Source organism: Chanodichthys erythropterus, chromosome 4 (genome assembly GCF_024489055.1).
Source record: "Chanodichthys erythropterus isolate Z2021 chromosome 4, ASM2448905v1, whole genome shotgun sequence".
Lineage (NCBI taxonomy): Eukaryota > Metazoa > Chordata > Actinopteri > Cypriniformes > Xenocyprididae > Chanodichthys > Chanodichthys erythropterus.
In genome coordinates this window covers 27240028-27257577 of record NC_090224.1, presented here as the reverse complement: position 1 = coordinate 27257577, position 17550 = coordinate 27240028, and the positions used below count along the sequence as shown (strand labels likewise).

Below are 17550 nucleotides of genomic sequence, written 5' to 3'. Positions count from 1 at the left end.
TTTTCATTTGATTCCTAGTGTCAAAACTATATAAAAAAGTGGGTTAATTTGCCTTTGTATGTTGTGTGGTTCAGGAGTTATGAAAATGTGTGTGTTTCACCACACGCGATGACATCACTTCAAGATGGCTGCTAAATGAACCCCATGGGACAATAGTTGACCTAGGCAACATCAAAAATTCTTAACTGGACACTATTAGGGTCCCAAGAAAAACAGATACAAGCCAAACGGGTTCTTGGGAACCTATTTCTCCTGCTAGACTAGATACTCTTCCAGTCTAGATATTCTTGTGTAAGGTTGTCCGCCGGAAGCTAATTATTTTAATTTATAAAGTTTTAAATATGGATATTTTTCATTAAAAAAATGCATCGCTTCACTTCAGAAGGCCTTTATTAACCCCCTTTTTTATGGATGGATGCCTTATTTTTGGCTTCAAAACGCTGCCCCCCATTCACAACCATTATAAACCTTGGAGGACTAAGGATATATTTAAATATATCTCAGATTGTGATTTTCTGAAAGAAGATAGTCATATACACCTAGGATGGCTTGAGGATGAGTAAATCATTAGATAATTTTCATTTTTGGGTAAACTATCCCTTTAATAAATTACCAGTATAAATGAGCTATTACCCTGGTACCAGTTATCTTAAATATTGTCTATATATAAATTTAAGCAGTATCACACAAGCTAGCGTGTTTTTGTTGTTTCGCCAGAGGAGGACTGGTTCCCTGACCGAGCCTGGTTTCTCCCAAGTTTTTGTTACCTGATAGAGTTTGAGTTCCTTGCCATTGTCGCATTTGGCTTGCTTAGTTAGGGACACTTGATATTTGGCAATATTATCGACTGAATTCAATGACAATATTGGATGAGAACTGAGCTCTGCTGGATGATGACACCACTGTTTTCTCCAGATCTGCTTTATAGCTGAATTGAACTCATTCCATACGTCAGGCTTAATCCATAGGGTTTAATATAGAGTTGACCCACCCTTTGCAGCTATACCAGTCTCAGGCCAGTCAAGTTCCTCCACACCAAACTTGCTCATCCATGTCTTTATGGACCTTGCTTTGTGCACTGGTACACAGTCATGTTGGAACAGGAAGGGGCCATCCCCAAACTGTTCCCACAAGGTCGGGAGCATGAAATTGTCCAAAATGTCTTGGTATGCTGAAGCATTAAGAGTTCCTTTCACTGAAACTAGGGGGCCCAGCCCAACCCTTGAAAAACAACCCCACACCATAATCCCTCCTCCACCAAATTTTACTCTTGGCACAATGCAGTCAGTCAAGTACTTTTCTCCTGGCAACCGCCAAACCCAGACTCATCCATCGGACTGCCAGACAGAGAAGCATGATTTGACACTCCAGAAAACATGTCTCCACTGCCCTAGAGTCCAGTGGTGGCGTGCTTTACACCACTGCATCAACACTTTGCATTGTATTTCGTGATGTAAAGCTTGGATGCAGCTGCTCGGGCATGGAAACCCATTCCATGAAGCTCTCTATACACTGTTCTTGAGCTAATCTGAAGGCCACATGAAGTTTGGAGGTCTGTAGCTATTGTAATTTTTCTGGAAGTATTCCTGAGCCCATGTTGTGATTTCCATTACAGTAGCATTCCTGTATGTGATGCAGTGCCATCTAAGGGCCTGAAGATCACAGGCATCCAGTATGGATTTCCAGCCTTGACCCTTACGCACAGAGATTCTCTGAATCTTTGGATGATATTATGCACTGTAGATGATGATAACTTCAAATTCTTTGCAATTTTTGTCTGAGAAACTCCTTTCTGATATGGCTCCACTATTTTTCGCCGCAGCATTGGGGGAATTGACCTTTCGCTGGGAGTTTGATTGACAAGCGATCTAACCAATCAGAACGCTGCATCCGCCATTTTGTCCGACAAAGCAGCCAGTAGTTAAACGATTAACCTTGGTGGAGTTAAACTTGAAAAATGTTGTGTATTGACGTCTTTCCGCGTTTGAAACAACATTCAAATTGGTCCTCCAGCTGTTCCTTATATGTACATTTAACTTTTCCAGCCTCTTGTTGCTACCTGTCCCAACTTTTTTGGAATGTGTAGCTCTCATGAAATCCAAAATGAGCCAATATTTGGCATGACATTTTAAAATGTCTCACTTTCAACATTTGATATGTTATCTATATTCAATTGTGAATAAAATATAAGTTTATTATATTTGTAAATTATTGCATTCCTTTTTTGTTCACAATTTGTACATCGTCCCAACTTTTTTGGAATCGGGTTTGTATTTAATAGGGCTAATAATAGGCTTCTTTGATTACGTTTACGAACACTGCAGTCCCAAAAATCAGTCTTTTGTCTATTAAAATAATCGTGTCGTCACGTTCAGATAGGTTACACCACTGTATCAGTGTCCAGATTGCACATATAATTCATTTGAAGAAGACTTGATGAAATATGTGTGCATAACTACACCGTGCTGGTTAATGTTTGGTGCAGGAGAATGTGTGAAATAAAAACTTTAAACACAGTTACTTTATTCTGTATGAGCTATGTGCCACGCGGCTAGTGTTGTTAAACACAATGCGGAGCTCCGCGCTGAAACTGATCATATGCGCTCTCCGCGTGTATATCATAACAGTCGTATTTTTCATGTGTTCGTATTCAAACTCCAGCTCTGACTGCATCGCGGGCAAAATACAAACAACACTCATGTACTGTTCTGCTGAGGGAAACATAGCATACGGCTTGCGTATTTGAATGCAGCTAGAGCAGGCAGAGGACAATGAGCTGCACTTTTGTGACATTTGAATTGTCTGCTGTAATGCGATCTCACGCGAACATATTTTCCATTTGTGCTGGTAGATTACAGCAAAACAATCCACATGCACACAAACCTCTGCTCTGATCACGTCTCAGGAAAACACATTGTGTTGTAGCACTGAGGAAACGAACACCAACGACATGTCTCTGAACGACGAGACTGAGGCGAGAGAAGTGATACTTCCTCATGCATAATACAGCAATTTTAATCTTATGCATTAAATGAGCTTTATGCCATGAATATATGTCGAGAATCACTCGAAACGGTCTACGTCAGCATATTCGACCATGCCCATACCGAAAGTACACGATTACGTCAGATTTTGTGACGTTGCTCCGACTCAGCTTTTCAAACCGGAAGACAGAAATCGCTCTGAAAAATGCAAAAATAACTATTTTTCACTTAGGAATAAGATTAATGAGTACCTTAATGAGTATGAGTATAGTGTTTTCTATGATGTGCAGCCTATACATATTTGTTTACCTCTCAAAAAAAGTGTTTTGGGGTTTCATGACCCTTTAAAAATGAGGTTAAGTTTTACAGATATTGTTTGTGCATTAAATTTACTTCTGTGTCCTATCTCAAGCTACTCTACTGTCAGCGAAGCTTTTGTCAAATCTTTGTTCTTTGTTTTTTGTCAAGAATATATATATATATATTATATATATATATAGATATATATATAATAAAAAAGGAAACGGCCCCCAGGTATGTCCACAACATTGAATCTGGCCCCCTTTTAAAAAAGTTTGGACACCCCTGCCATACGTCACTAACTTTACACAGTTATAGAACTGAATAAACACTGAACTGACTTCTGCTGAACAATGTCTTTTTTAGAGCTACAGCAGAATTGAATTCTGTTTGCATCATTGATCATTAATTATCTTGATTATTACTGTAAAGCTGCTTTGAATCAATATATTGTATAAAGTGCTATATAAATAAAGGTGACTTGACTATTGCCACAATATTGCCAGTTAATTGAGCTTTGTCATTACAGGACAAAATAATTTATGGTTTTTAATTTTTATAGAATTTCTCTATAAAGAATGGTTTACTCATTAGAAATTGGTTCCACTCAGCAACAACAAAATTAGAGGGAACAATCCAAGTCACTTTTCCTACTGTGTAAGATTGGATCTTAAAGCTGTAGCCCGTAACTTTTTTTGGTTAAAAATTATCCAAAATCTATTTTTGAGCAAGTACATAACCAGCCTGTGTTCAAAACTATCTCCTTACCTTAGCTCGATTCACAACGGTAAGCTTGTAATAATGTTTTATAATAAGAGCGGTACTGGTGGGTTTCCGTGTAAAATTCAAGCATGTAGCCGTTTGTCTTTGAGTCATTACGTAACATCCAGTGCCCAAGGAAGCAGATCTTCACTTGCGTTAGCATCCCCATTGACTCCCATTCATTTTGGCGTCGCTTTGACAGTGAATAACTTTACATCTGAGGCGTTTAAAGACTCCATTTGTCCATTATTTATTTCCAAAGATACACGACAATGTATAAAGGGCTCCATTACCTTCTATGTTACATTATGGCCCCGTAGAAACAGTTTTTGTAAAAATAAGCTAACGATTGCATCATAACCACTCGACTCTCTGTCGCACAGTAGAGAAATTACCGTACAGACAGGAGGAGAAGCTTGCAGGCAATAGTATGCATTAACTTAATATGGCGTACTGGCGTTACATTTTAAAATACTATACAAAATAATTAATCAGAATACTTACTCCTGCTCACTCATGCCAAAGAACTCCCCGCTCAAGCTCGCCGTCTCGGCAAGATTAATGATGGCAGTTTGCACGCACAGCTACTAGAAGATTTACATCTGTCAGACAGGTTGCTGACGTCATCAAGCTTAGTGTGAGTCTGCGCGTCAGTAACAGAAGTGCTAAAAATCGCTAAAAATGGGCTTCATTTGACTCAATTGAGTTCCAATGGGGTCGCTGTGTCCATTTCTTTTACTGTCTATGGTCACATCATATGAGGATGCTGCTTGTAGCAGATCATTTATAGCCTTTTCTCACAGCAGCTGAAATAATTAAACTTATCATATTGATGGTAATCCAGAAAGATCGAAGTGACAACTGGAGATTCACCCGTAGTCAAAAGCAAAAGATGTCAGACTGCAGAGTGGCTACAGAAATTGAAATCTACAGGTAACGCTAATACACACATAGTCATGCAATGCTGATGTTGTTAATATTAACAATTTGAGAACAAAGTATAACAATAATAATAATTTGCACAGTTTGACATGATCCAAGCTAAGTGATCGTTAGATTTAATCACCATTGGCAGCACGGTTTATTGTAGGCCTAATGTTTTTTCCTCAGTTTGTCAGAACTAAAGTGGCAGACATGTTACTTGTTCAGATAACATTTTCCGTAAAAATTCTTATTTTGGTCATACTTCCAAGACGTAGAATCTGTGTTTCCAAAGTACAGTATCCACGCCGATGTGGTGACTGACACCAAACATTAGATTCATCTGCACTGACAAGCCATGCCAATGCACAACGCACGTAACGATAATAATTCCGCATATAACTGCAATTGCAGGTTTCAAACAGAGATGGCGACTTCGCAGCTTTAAATCTTAGACTTAACTCTTCAATCGCTTAGACTGATCTCTTGCTGTAAATTGTAGGATGAGAAGTTGGATGCCACCTGTCGGAGTCTCCAGCTGACTGGTCTCACATCATCTCTGCTCACTCAGAGCAACTTTCTGACTAGAACCTCTCTGTCTACCCATACCTGTGAGTACAAGAGCACTGGACCCATTTGTGGGACTCCTGCATGTTGTAGTTAAAAGTTGTAAAATTCATGTTCTGTGATTGTTGCTAAAAAATGATAGACAAAAACACTAGTCTGATAATTTATGGTTTAGGCCTACATGATAGCTTTTAAATATTATATCAGATTGTTTTAATTACTAATTTTCTTAAATAATTTGAATATTGTTAGACTACAAAGTCCTAATTTCCTTTCATTTGGACAGTTTGAATGCATTCGCTTAAGGCAAGCTCACAATACACAACTTTTGGATGGATTTTGCCATCCCGGACAGACACAGTCCCAGATGCTGCGATTATTTTCAAACCTGTTTGATATTATCGCCACATGATCTTGTAGTGTGTGCAATGCAAGGACAAGGTGGAACTAATACAACCAATCACAGTACAGATAGTATAAACAGAAAAAAACACTTGCATGAATTTCTTGCTTGAATTTATGAGAGGAAATGTTTGTTTTTTTTCACTCTTGGTTGGAACTGCCTCTTGACCAAATGTCTTGTAGTTTGTGCACCTCATTAGTGTTGTGTTGTGTAGTCTGCACACTGCTATGACAAGACAACAACAGATAAGAAACCATGTTGTGCAAGCGTGAGCACCACAGCAATTTGGGTAGTCTAATAGTCCTGTAATGTGAGCTGGATTTTCCCAGAGTTTACTGCAGGGGTTCTCAACTCTGGCCCTCGAGGTCCACTTTCACACAGTGTTAAGTTCCCACCTTGATTAACCTCACTTATCTGCCTTGATTAGACCTTGATTAGCTTTTTCAGATGTGTCTCATTATGGTTGGTTGGAGCTAAACTTTGCAGGAAATTTTACCTCAAGGGCCAGAGTTGAGAACCCCTGGTTTACCTGATTAAAATGATTACAAACAAGATGCTAAAACATAATGGTGTCTCTTTTCCAAATGTCGGCTTCTTTATGCTTTTTCCCCTCTATAATGTATTGATTGGAAAACAGATATCCGAGGTCCAATCTTAAGGTTCACTTCAGAAACAGTATATGAAGATGAATTGAAAAATTCATATAAAAAAACAATTGCTCACCGGTGGTACATTGCAGGTTAAGGGGCAACAAAATGCATTTTGTTCTTTCTACACTCAGAGATCAGAGATGTAAATATAGATACATTTATGATAACAAGTTTTAATGTTTGGAAGACCTGACCTGCTAAAGAGCAGAGGTGGACTGAAAGTATAGATGACTGGTACTCCTGGTGAAATACTACTCTGTTACAAGTTGTAAAGACAGATTTTTTACTTTTAAGTATCAAAAGTAAATTAAAACTTTTTATTGTATTGTTTTATAATTGTTGCATTGTATTATTGAATGCATGCTGTGCCATCATGGTGGTTCAAGCTAGTCAGTGATGCTCCATCCGACATGCTAGCATACAACTACCTTGAATGCATTTAAATTATTGTTTAATAGTTACAAAGCTCTTTTTAAAGTTGAAATTATACTAGAAAAGAAAGATTTCTACATTGTGTTTATTTGACAAGATTATTCTAAAACATGTTTCTGAAAGGACTTGGATTTTGTTTTTGAAGGCGGTGACATGGCAGCCTTTAGGCAAACAAATGAAACATTTAAAATGAAAGGAATCTTCATTTTCATAGTGTTAGTGTATGACTAACAGGGACCAAACAGACTGGTATAACCAACTGTCTGCTAGCTGCTTGAGTTGCTCAAATTAATAATGCATATCACCTAGCTATTTTAGCATAAAGACTGTGTCTGTTTCACAAACTACTGCAACTAATGCAAAATGCTTAATAGCAATAATTGTAAGGATAGAACATCAATCCTGTCTTCTCCAACAGTCTTGAACAGGGGTCGGTCAAATGTAGTGAACGTCGGTCCCCAAGAGCCACAGTCCTGCAGAGCTCCAACCCTAATCAAACACACCTGAACAAGCTAATCAAGGTCTGAAGGGTTACTAGAAAGCTACTGTCACAGACACGTCAGGTTCCACCTCACTCCCTTACCCGCGCACTCAATCACCGGAATTCTAATCACCGCCACCTGCAGCTCATCACCACAGTCATCAGTCCCACTATAAGAACCCCACACTCACACACACACATTGTCCGGTCTCGTTCGTGATACACCTCGTTGTTCACTTACCTCAAGGACTCTCAAAACGATACTTACCTGTCTACATCATCTCCTTCGTCTCCATTGTCTCCAGTACTCCTCGTGTTCCTACCTGCTTGTGTGTGTGAGTGTTCCAGTCAGCCATCTCCAGTGTCTCCTTCCACCATCACCTGCAATACGAAGAATAAGGACAGTATTACCTCTCATTCACCTCCAAGACCTTCATTATCACCATTCACTTACCTGTTTGCTCTGCTGATTGTCTCAATAAACAACCCAACTGCTTTTATCTCTGCTTCCGGTGTCTCTGTTGTAACAGCTACAGGCAGGTGAGTTTTTATCAGGGTTGGAGCTGAATTCTGCAGGACTGTGGCTCTCCAGGACTGGAGTTTGCCACCCCTGGAAAAATTTGATGATCATTTTCAGAATAAGCAAATAATCAGACGCGTTATATATGGTTAGGTGTTGCCTAGCAAAATTAAAGATTATTATAGTTTTCAGTGTATCTGAACTAGTTCAGAGTAAAACCCCTTTTAGAAAGGCGCAATATGCCTGAATGATGGATGTGGCTTTTTCAGAATATGGCTGTGTTCTGGATACTAATATTCTAATGCATATAAACATAGCCCCACTGTTTGTCGTGCCATATCTATACCTATCTCTGCGCTTACATCCAGTTTTCTTTTGTTTTCTGTTTAAAGCACCACAGAAACCTCTTGCAGTCCAAGATATGGAATCCAGTCTGACCCAAGAGCACTTTTCTACCATCAATGGAGCAAGCTCTGAACACACAAGCATGTAGTGTTGTTCTCTACAGCTGGAAACTTTTGGCAGTAATGACAAACTCATGATAAAAACTCATGAATACCTCTGATTCCCACCAGATCCCTTATGTTTTGACTGATCAGATTACTTTAATGTAGAACATGAGTGCACTGTACAAACACTAATACTGTGTCATTACACAGGTCCTATTTAGTGCCTGTACGACAGCCTGATTACAGTTAATTATACTGATCAAGTAGTGCTTAGCTTTGTTTCTGTATGTCTTTGTTTTTAATGTATCTATAACTTTGATTTAACTCTTAACTCATTGTCAGATATTTTCATCAGATGATTAGAATATGATAAACCTATGTGGTATTAAAGAAAACTAATCTATATTATTCTACTGAATATATATTTAAAATATCTCATTTTGAATATGTAATGTTGTAATATTTCCTATAACATAAAGTGAGTTTTTTTCCTACTAAGTTTTTATGCATCAATTTATATATCAATTCTGTGCTAAATTACAGTATCTTGCTTGATATATTTTTGTATTTTATACCTTTTGATTAATGTATTGAATGTTTTTTTTTTTTTTACTTCTAAGTCTGAATCTGAATATAAGAGACTCATATTTGAATGAATGTAAAACAAATTAAAATATGATCACCATACAGCTACAAAACTCCTTTATAATCATTTGCCTCAAGAATGCAAAATTGAGTGCACAGGACATATTCTTGCATTCAAAACTATAAAGTTACAACATTTGCAGAATGAAATAGAAAATAATATCTTGTTTCCTTTTAATTTAGTGGTGGTCATTCAAGCCTTCAAAAAAGGTGTAGAAAGTGGGAGTGTTCTCTCACTTTGTGACATACAACACACTCATAATAATAATAAAATAAAATAAAAAAATAAAAAAACTAATATTTAATAATAAAACTAAGAATTAATGGGGAACATACAGTGATTGATTCCTTAATGTCTTTAGTGCAAAACATAGCTCCTCCCTGTTTGATGCAGGGGGCAATCTATAGGTGGATTCGCATTTGAAGGACAATTCAGTCTAGTCCAAGACTAGAGGTTGTGTGAGCATGTGTGTATAAAATCTACTAACTACTATGTTTAGTTAAATGTACAGAACAGTACTTTTATATGGGGTTAAATTCCTGCCAATAGTATTGCGGTCACAGATCAAAAAATAATAAGCATGATTCAAAATTTTAAAAACACATGTAAAAATATATAGCACAAACTTACAGTATATAGCACAAAAAAAATGCAAAATGATCAGAATGGCAAAGAACAAGGTCACGGATCAAAATATAATAAGCGTAAATAGAAAAAAATTAAAAAATAACAAGCTTTTTTAAAAAATAACAAGCATGAATAAAAACTTTAAACACATTAAAAATGATATTGCACAAATCTTAAACTTGTGTTTGTGTTCTTAAAAGTTGTTTTCCTTGCTGTTTTTCTCTTTGCTCTTTCCATGTTCTGTTCTTGCTATACCAAATGTTGCAGTTTGAGTTTCATATAAATTAGGCCAGGCTTAAGCTTCACTATTGGTCCACACTATTGGTCAAGTCAAGTCACCTTTATTTATATAGCGCTTTTTACAATGCAGATTGTGTCAAAGCAGCTTTACATTGATAACTGGTACATAAATTTTGGCTGCACAGCAGCTCTTAAAGAATAGTGTCAATGCAGGCAGATCAGAAGCACTGTTGAATAAATGTCAAGAATACTGTTGAATATCAAATGTCAAGTGTCCCCAACTAAGCAAACCAAAGGCGACAGTGGCAAGGAGCCCAAACTCCATCAGGTTATGACGGGCCGGAAGGTCCAAAAATATGGCTACCGACTTGTCTCGGGAATTCACTATACAATTGCCAGTAGCCACTGAGTTTACCACTGATAGGCCGGCTGCATACACACTCTCCTCACACAGCGAACGACTCACTTTCCTCACGCAGCTGACCACTGACTCTCCTCAGCTGGCGACTCACTTTCCTCGCGCAGCGAACGACTCACTTTCCTCATGCAGCCGGCGACTCACTTTCCGCAGCCGGCAACTCACTTTCCTCTCGCAGCTGACCACTGACTCTCCTCAGCTGGTGACTCACTTTCCTCACGCAGCGAATGACTCACTTTCCTCAGCCGGTGACTCACTTTCATCAAGCAGCCGGTGACTCACTTTCCGCAGCCGGCGACTCACTTTCCTCACGCAGCAATTGACTCTCCTTACGTTTCTTTTCAAATACTGTGATGGTGCAATAACTAACTACATCTAGTAAAGTTTATCATTTTTGTGTTGTAAATGTAATTTATTCTGAAGCAATATTCCCATCAGCTTTTGTGGATTTTACAAATTATCTTTAATATACAATATTCTGAAAAGGTGACATTTCCCTTTTTGCAAAGTTCAAATGTTGATAAAATATATAACTTTAACTAAAGATACATGAAACTAATGTGATGGCTACAAAAACAATGCAATTTTGAAATGTCAAAAATGTCAAAAATCTGCAGAACCAGTGTTTAAGCAAAACACTGGTCAAAAATCTGCAGAACTAGTGTTTAAGCATGACAACTGCAAATAAAAAATGTATCTTTAGTATCTAAAAATAATGGCAGAGCCCTACAGTGAGTTATTCTAATTAACATGAAATTGATAGCCAAGGTTAGGGGAAAATTACCTTTTTATAAAGGTAAAAAAAAATGCCATGACATTCAATTTCAAGGGATAGTTAAACCTAAATGATAATTCTGTCATCATTAACTTACACTCTAGTTGTTCCAAACCTTTATGAGTTTTTTTCTTCTGTTGAACTAAAAAGGGTGATATTTTGAAGAATGTCAGTGACTTCCATAGTATTTTTTTTTTCCTACTATGAAAGTCACTTGCTACAGTCAGCTGTCTACTGACATTCAAAATATATTTTTAGTTCAACAGGAGAAAGAAACTCATACAGGTTCGGAACAACTAGAAGGTAAGTCAATGAAGACAGAATTTTTATTTTTGATTGACCTAACCCTTTAAGGGAGCATATACAAATCTGATGATTTACAGTTTACATCTTAACAGTAACAGTTTACAGAACACTGATGGGAATATTGCTTCAGAATAAATTACATTTACGACACAAAAATGATAAACTTTACTAGATGTAGTTAGTTATTGCACCATCACAGTATTTGAAAAGAAACGTGAGGAGAGTCAATTGCTGCGTGAGGAATGTGAGTCGCCAGCTGCGTGAGGAAAGTGATTTGTCCGCTGCGGAAAGTGAGTTGTTCGCTGCGTGAGTGTGTATACAGATGCACCGCCGGCCTATCAGTGGTAAACTCAGTGGCTACTGGCAATTGTATAGTGAATTCCCGCAACAAGTCGGTAGCCATATTTTTGGACCTTCCGGCCCGCCATATCAGGTGACATCAAGTGGCAAATAGGTGTTAAAATGGAGGAAAAAACCTTGGGAGAAACCAGGCTTAGTCGGGGGGCCAGTTCTCCTGTCGAACAGTGCTTTGTTACGATTCAGGTTGCTATCATAAGTCTGATAGGATCGCAACCATCAAAGTATTTATTTCAGTTCCATCCAGTTGAGGATCGTATTCATCACGCCGATATGGACGGTTTTTTGAGGAACTGTGGCACTGGCTGTCGTGTTGATGATGTCTTCACAATGGATGATCTAGTCGACTCGATCTCTGCTGATACCTCAGGGCTGCGTTGTGGTCACCGATATAAAGTTGGTTTGACGTTGGATGTTAGATATTCGATAGATATTCGGTCACGAAAATTTTCAATAGATTCTTTGTGAATAATTATAAATGTAAAAAAAGTGCCTTATTTGAAAGGTATTATAACGTAGAACTAAGCACACATCGCAGTTTATGAGTTTTAATCCTCTTCAATGTGTAGCAACATATTTTATCTCTAGTAGTGACGCACTAGCGCTTAGGCCAGATAGGGACCGTCTACAAAGTACATGTGGAAGAAAAAACGATCTTATTATTATTATTTTTTTTTTTTCACTTAAAAAAAATGTAGTGAACACACACAATGCTCACTCACAGAATAAACAATTTCAAAGACCTTATGTAACTCCGCCCCTTTTCAGCGCTGCGCTCGCTCGTTATATTAAATATTCTTGTAAAGTAAATATTCTTTGACAGCTATGCCATTGAAATGTACAGAGCTACCGCAAAATGTAAGTTCAAAGACAATTTTATAAAGATGGCGGTGCGCTTGTATACTTTACACAAAATATGTAATTGGTTATTAATGCTACCAATACAATCTTTTCATAATTCCCACTAAGCAAAGTTATGTCCAGAAGACCCCTTGTGAAAAAGAAGTGCAATTAATGGTATTGAAAGTGTACTTTGTGTGTACTTAGTATACTTTTTAAAAAGTGCACTTGCAGATAATACAATATAATTAAAATTAAAGGCCACTTAAGTGTACTTAAATAGAATATAGTTTAATGTCAATATTATCATGCTTAAGTGCACTTTTTAAAAATGCACTTTGTAATAATGTCAAATTAAGTTGTACTTAAAGAAAGTACACTTTAATGAAAATATTTATTATCATGCTTAAGTGCAGTTTTTAAAAATGCACTTTATAATAATGTCAAATTAAGTTGTACTTAAAGAAAGTACACTTTAATGACAATATTTATTAACATGCTTAAGTGCACTTTTTAAAAATACCCTTTGTAATAATGTCAAATTAAGTTTTACTTAAAGAAAGTACATAAATGACAATATTTACTAACACGCTTGAGTGCACTTTTTAAAAATACACTTTGTAATAATGACTTATTAATTGTACTTACAGAAAGTACACTTTAATGACAATGTTTATTAACACACTTGAGTGCACTTTTTAAAAATGCACTTTGTAAAAATTACTTAAGTTGTACTTAAAGAAAGTACACTTAAATGACAATATTTATTAACACTTTTTTAAAAATGCACTTTGTAATAATGACTTATTAAGTTGTACTTAAAGAAAGTACACTTTCATGACAATATTTCTAAACATGCCTAAAAGCACTTTTTAAAAATGCACTTAATTTTTACTTAATTATGACTTTATGGTGTTTTAAATAAGTAAACTTATTCTGATGTATTGACTTATATATTAAAGCACATGAAAAATTATTTATTTTAATTTCAACTTGTGTGTTTAATTTCAACTTAAGTGTCTTGAAATTTATTTTTCTGAATTTCAAAACACTTGCTTATACAGTGTATAATCCTGTACAACTTATTGCTGAAATTTTTATCACCAGCTCCTGCTCTAAACTCGACTAGTGTCAGTTTTCTACATAATATTTGACATAAAATGTTTTTTTTTTTTTACAGAGTGCTGTATTTATGATACTTAATGCAACAGTGCTGTACTTTACATAGCTGTATAATACTTATAATATCATTGTTGTTCTTAGTTGATTAAACCTATTTAATTGCAAGCAAAAGTTTAACAGATCTAAAAATTAATTTGAATTCATATTCAGTTAAAATACATTTAATTTTAATCAGACTAAACTATAAAATAATTGAATTTCAGTTAGGTGAATGAGTCAAGTTCTGTAAACTTACAGTCTAACTACAACAATGAATTAGAAAAACTTCCAACTTGAACAAATTTAATCATGCACATGCGCCACAATACTACGTCATGACGGCGCATTACTTCACCAGAGTTTGAAAAATGCACCTTCAGCCATCTTTCTGTGATCACGATGTGTGAGGCAACTTTGCTGATCAAAGAAGAAAACAAAGGAGTGCACGTTTGGATGACTACAGATGAGACGTTATGTATTACAAATAAGCAAGTAAGTATCTTGATATTGATATATGCTCTCTTCATTTTTATTTTTTCACAGGAACATAGCAGTTCTTATGAGTGTAACTTATTTAGTTTAATCGCAATATGGAGGTGAATTAATCATGTTTCCTGTCATTTATTTATGATTGCATTATAATAATTTCTTATATAATATGAACGTGGTCGCGTGTGTGGGCGTGTTCAAAGAATTTGGCTGCTGAAAATATATTTTAATTGAACTCTGACTTTTTAAATCATTTTAAATGACTTTAAGTTAAATTTGCAGAACTATATTCAAAGATCTGATCTTGTAACATTTAAAGACAATTATATACATTTAATCGCTATTATAACCACCAGTAATGCTTATAATCTATTTTTCTTTTTGCATTTGAAAAGTTAGTTGTTCAATTACTGTTTGTGTTTGTAATACGTAATATTTTTGTGCTTATCTGTTGTTTTATATATTCATTTTGTAGGATCAGTACAGATTTGTTATTGGAGATACAGTGCAAGCTGTGTGGAATCAAAGACCTGTATTGATGAGGTGATGTTCCATGTTTTTCCATTAATTCAGCCACCCTGATCACACACTACAAGCTAAAACACTGCCATCAACTGTCCTTATGGCTTTTAAATGCTTTGAATCTTTTCTGTTTGCAAGTAATAAATTCTCACCTGTGCACTTACTAATCCCCATCTAATCATTATATATTTATATTTATATATAATGATATTATATAATTATTTTCAAAGCAAAACCCCTCAATTTGCTTGGGCCTTGGGTTATTTATCTATATTTGTGTAATTGATAAAGTTATGTTTAATTCCTTGTAAAGTAGGAATAAAAATGTTTATAAAAATGTTCTCTATTTTGAAAGGCCAGTGTCAGTGAAGATGGTGTTGTCACTGGAATCCTGGTGATTGTGGGAAATGTGAAGGAGCTTCTCCCAGGATTCTACAACAGTGTTGTCCTGATGACTGAGGTAATTCATCTTGGGTGATGCAGTTGCGGTCAAAAGTTTACTTACACCTTGCAGAATGAACTGCTTCATCAGGGAAGTACTAAATAAAGAAACAAATACAATGCTAATTTGTATGATTTGTTTGTTTTATAATAAAGTTATGATTATGTAAACTTTAGAATGTAGTCATTAATAAAAATCATTTTTGATAAATGGAAATAGGAGAAATGGTGTAAAAAGTCCACACATTGCATTTAAATGAACATGCATTTTGATTGGTAATGACAGTCATACGTCATTCATGACGACAGACGTAACACGACACTGTCGTTATTTTTACGCCCACTAGAGGGAGCATGACTTCAAAACGTAAATATAGGTCATAATATGGTGCTTAAAAAACGACCTATAGGGTCTTTTTTTTTTGGAGGACAGTCTGTGTTTCATTGACGTCTTTCCGCGCGTTGAAACACTGATTGAGCGATTAAATGTGACAAGTTATGGGTCAGTTGTACTGTATCTTGTAACATACCTTCAGATGTTCATTCATATTTATTTCACACTGTAACTGGTATTAAAGTGGAGGAAATTATCAGTACACAGTAAACATCTTGGCCACAGGCTTCAATCACTATCAGCAACTCTTTGCCTTTAGGGAATACCAAATGGGTTTTTATTATTTTCAAACCTACAAAGGTGTATATAAACTTTGGAGTTCTGTATATATATATATATCTGTATCTATTGATTTCATTCGACTGAACCAATTATAATAATGGACTGACTCTTACTACTTTTTTGTTTTTCCTCCAGGTATTTTTATTTTTTTACTTTCTTGCCTCTTTGGAACATGTTCATTTATGCATACTGTGTAGAGGTGGTTCGCAGCTTCATGGACATTTAAGGTTTTCTGCCGATGAAGAGCTTCTGGGACATTGACATAAACAGCACTTTTTCATACAACTTTTTGGTTATCTTGTTTTTGTGCCTTTGGAATTCATAGTTTTTTTGTTTGTTTTGTTTTTTCTTTTCAAAATTACATTCACTGTAATGCTGGAGTAAGATTTTAGAAGAAACCTTTTTGTTCTGTTTAATGTTTGTGCTAGTAAGGGTTGCAGAGCTTAAGTAACAAGGTTTACAAAAGGTAACACTTTACAAAAGGTCTCGCTTGTTAACATCAATTAATATATTAGACAACATTATCTAACTATGTGCATTGACTTCTTTTTACAGTATTTATCAATATCTGTTAACATTAGGCAATAATTTTTTTTTCAAGTTAATAAAATGTATAGTTATTGTTCATGTTAGTTTACAGTGCATTATCTATTAACATATGCAACTTTTGATTTTAATAATGCATACGTAATATTAACTATTTATAAATGCTTAAAGTATTTTTCATTCATAGTTCATGTTAACTAAAGTAGTTAACTAATAGAAAATTATTGTACAGTGTTACCCAAAGTTTTGAATCTTTTCTTTTCTTGTATTAATTCATGGGTGTTTTTTTTTTTTTTTTTTATAATCTTATACAGAATGATTTTTTTCTGAAAATGTAAAAATGCAGAAAGATTGTGATGGGTAGGTTTAGGTACCTTTGTATGTGATGGAGAAAATTATAGTGCATATAAGCCTCACTGTCCTCCAGACTCTTTCTAAATGAGAGTTAAAGTGTTGTAATTGTTTGTGATTGTGTATAGTGTTTCTTGGGTTTTTCTTGTGCATCAACAAAAAGGTTTTTGTGCATTTGTTTTAGAGATTATTTTGTCAGTAAATGTAGAGGGTTTCAATTTGCATTTGTGTTGATTGTAATATTTTGAAATATTCTAAATTGTAACTTCATTATTATATGTACAAATAATGTAATTACAAATGTATTACATTATATAATAGTGTACATGTAAATTACATTAAAGTATATTTAAGTTCACATTAATTGCTTGTCAGTACATTCGGAAGTATACTTTTATCATATTTTAAAGTACATAAAATTGTATTAAAGTCCTACTTAAGTGCTTTAAAAAAATCACTCAGAAGTTCAATTTATTGCATTTACAGTTTTTTCCAATTGCTAACACACTAAAATGACATGCACAGCACAATTATTTAAACTGACACACAGAGAGCAAAACTTCTTCTCAAGTCTCCAAAAGTCTAAACACCTTTTCTGTTTTACACACATTTTGCATTTCAAAATAGCACTTTTTAAATTCACTAAATACAGTTCTCTGCATAAGACACAACAATCTGACATAAAG

The 17550-nt window shown here is 35.4% G+C and overlaps 1 protein-coding gene and 1 long non-coding RNA gene across 9 annotated transcripts in view; both read left to right on the top strand.

The window, feature by feature from the left end:
* Positions 1-8994, top strand: part of LOC137019322 (centrosomal protein of 128 kDa-like) — a 210961-nt gene extending 201967 nt beyond the window's left edge. For 3 of the 8 annotated variants that reach the window (XM_067384651.1, XM_067384652.1, XM_067384650.1), the window contains 2 exons: positions 5470-5578; positions 8413-8994. In XM_067384651.1, coding sequence (XP_067240752.1) covers positions 5470-5578; positions 8413-8513 — 210 coding nt within the window. In that variant the 3' untranslated portion in view covers positions 8514-8994. Of the gene's footprint in view, positions 1-5469; positions 5579-7437; positions 7740-8412 lie in introns of those variants that run through there. The other 5 variants (XR_010894990.1, XR_010894991.1, XM_067384653.1 and 2 more) reach the window with 5 other exon arrangements.
* A 2926-nt stretch (positions 8995-11920) lies between these two features.
* On the top strand, positions 11921-17067 carry LOC137018697 (uncharacterized). The gene is made up of 4 exons (XR_010894929.1): positions 11921-14331; positions 14804-14871; positions 15206-15310; positions 16103-17067. It is a non-coding gene; the product is annotated as an uncharacterized lncRNA (long non-coding RNA).
* Positions 17068-17550: the final 483 nt, after the last annotated feature.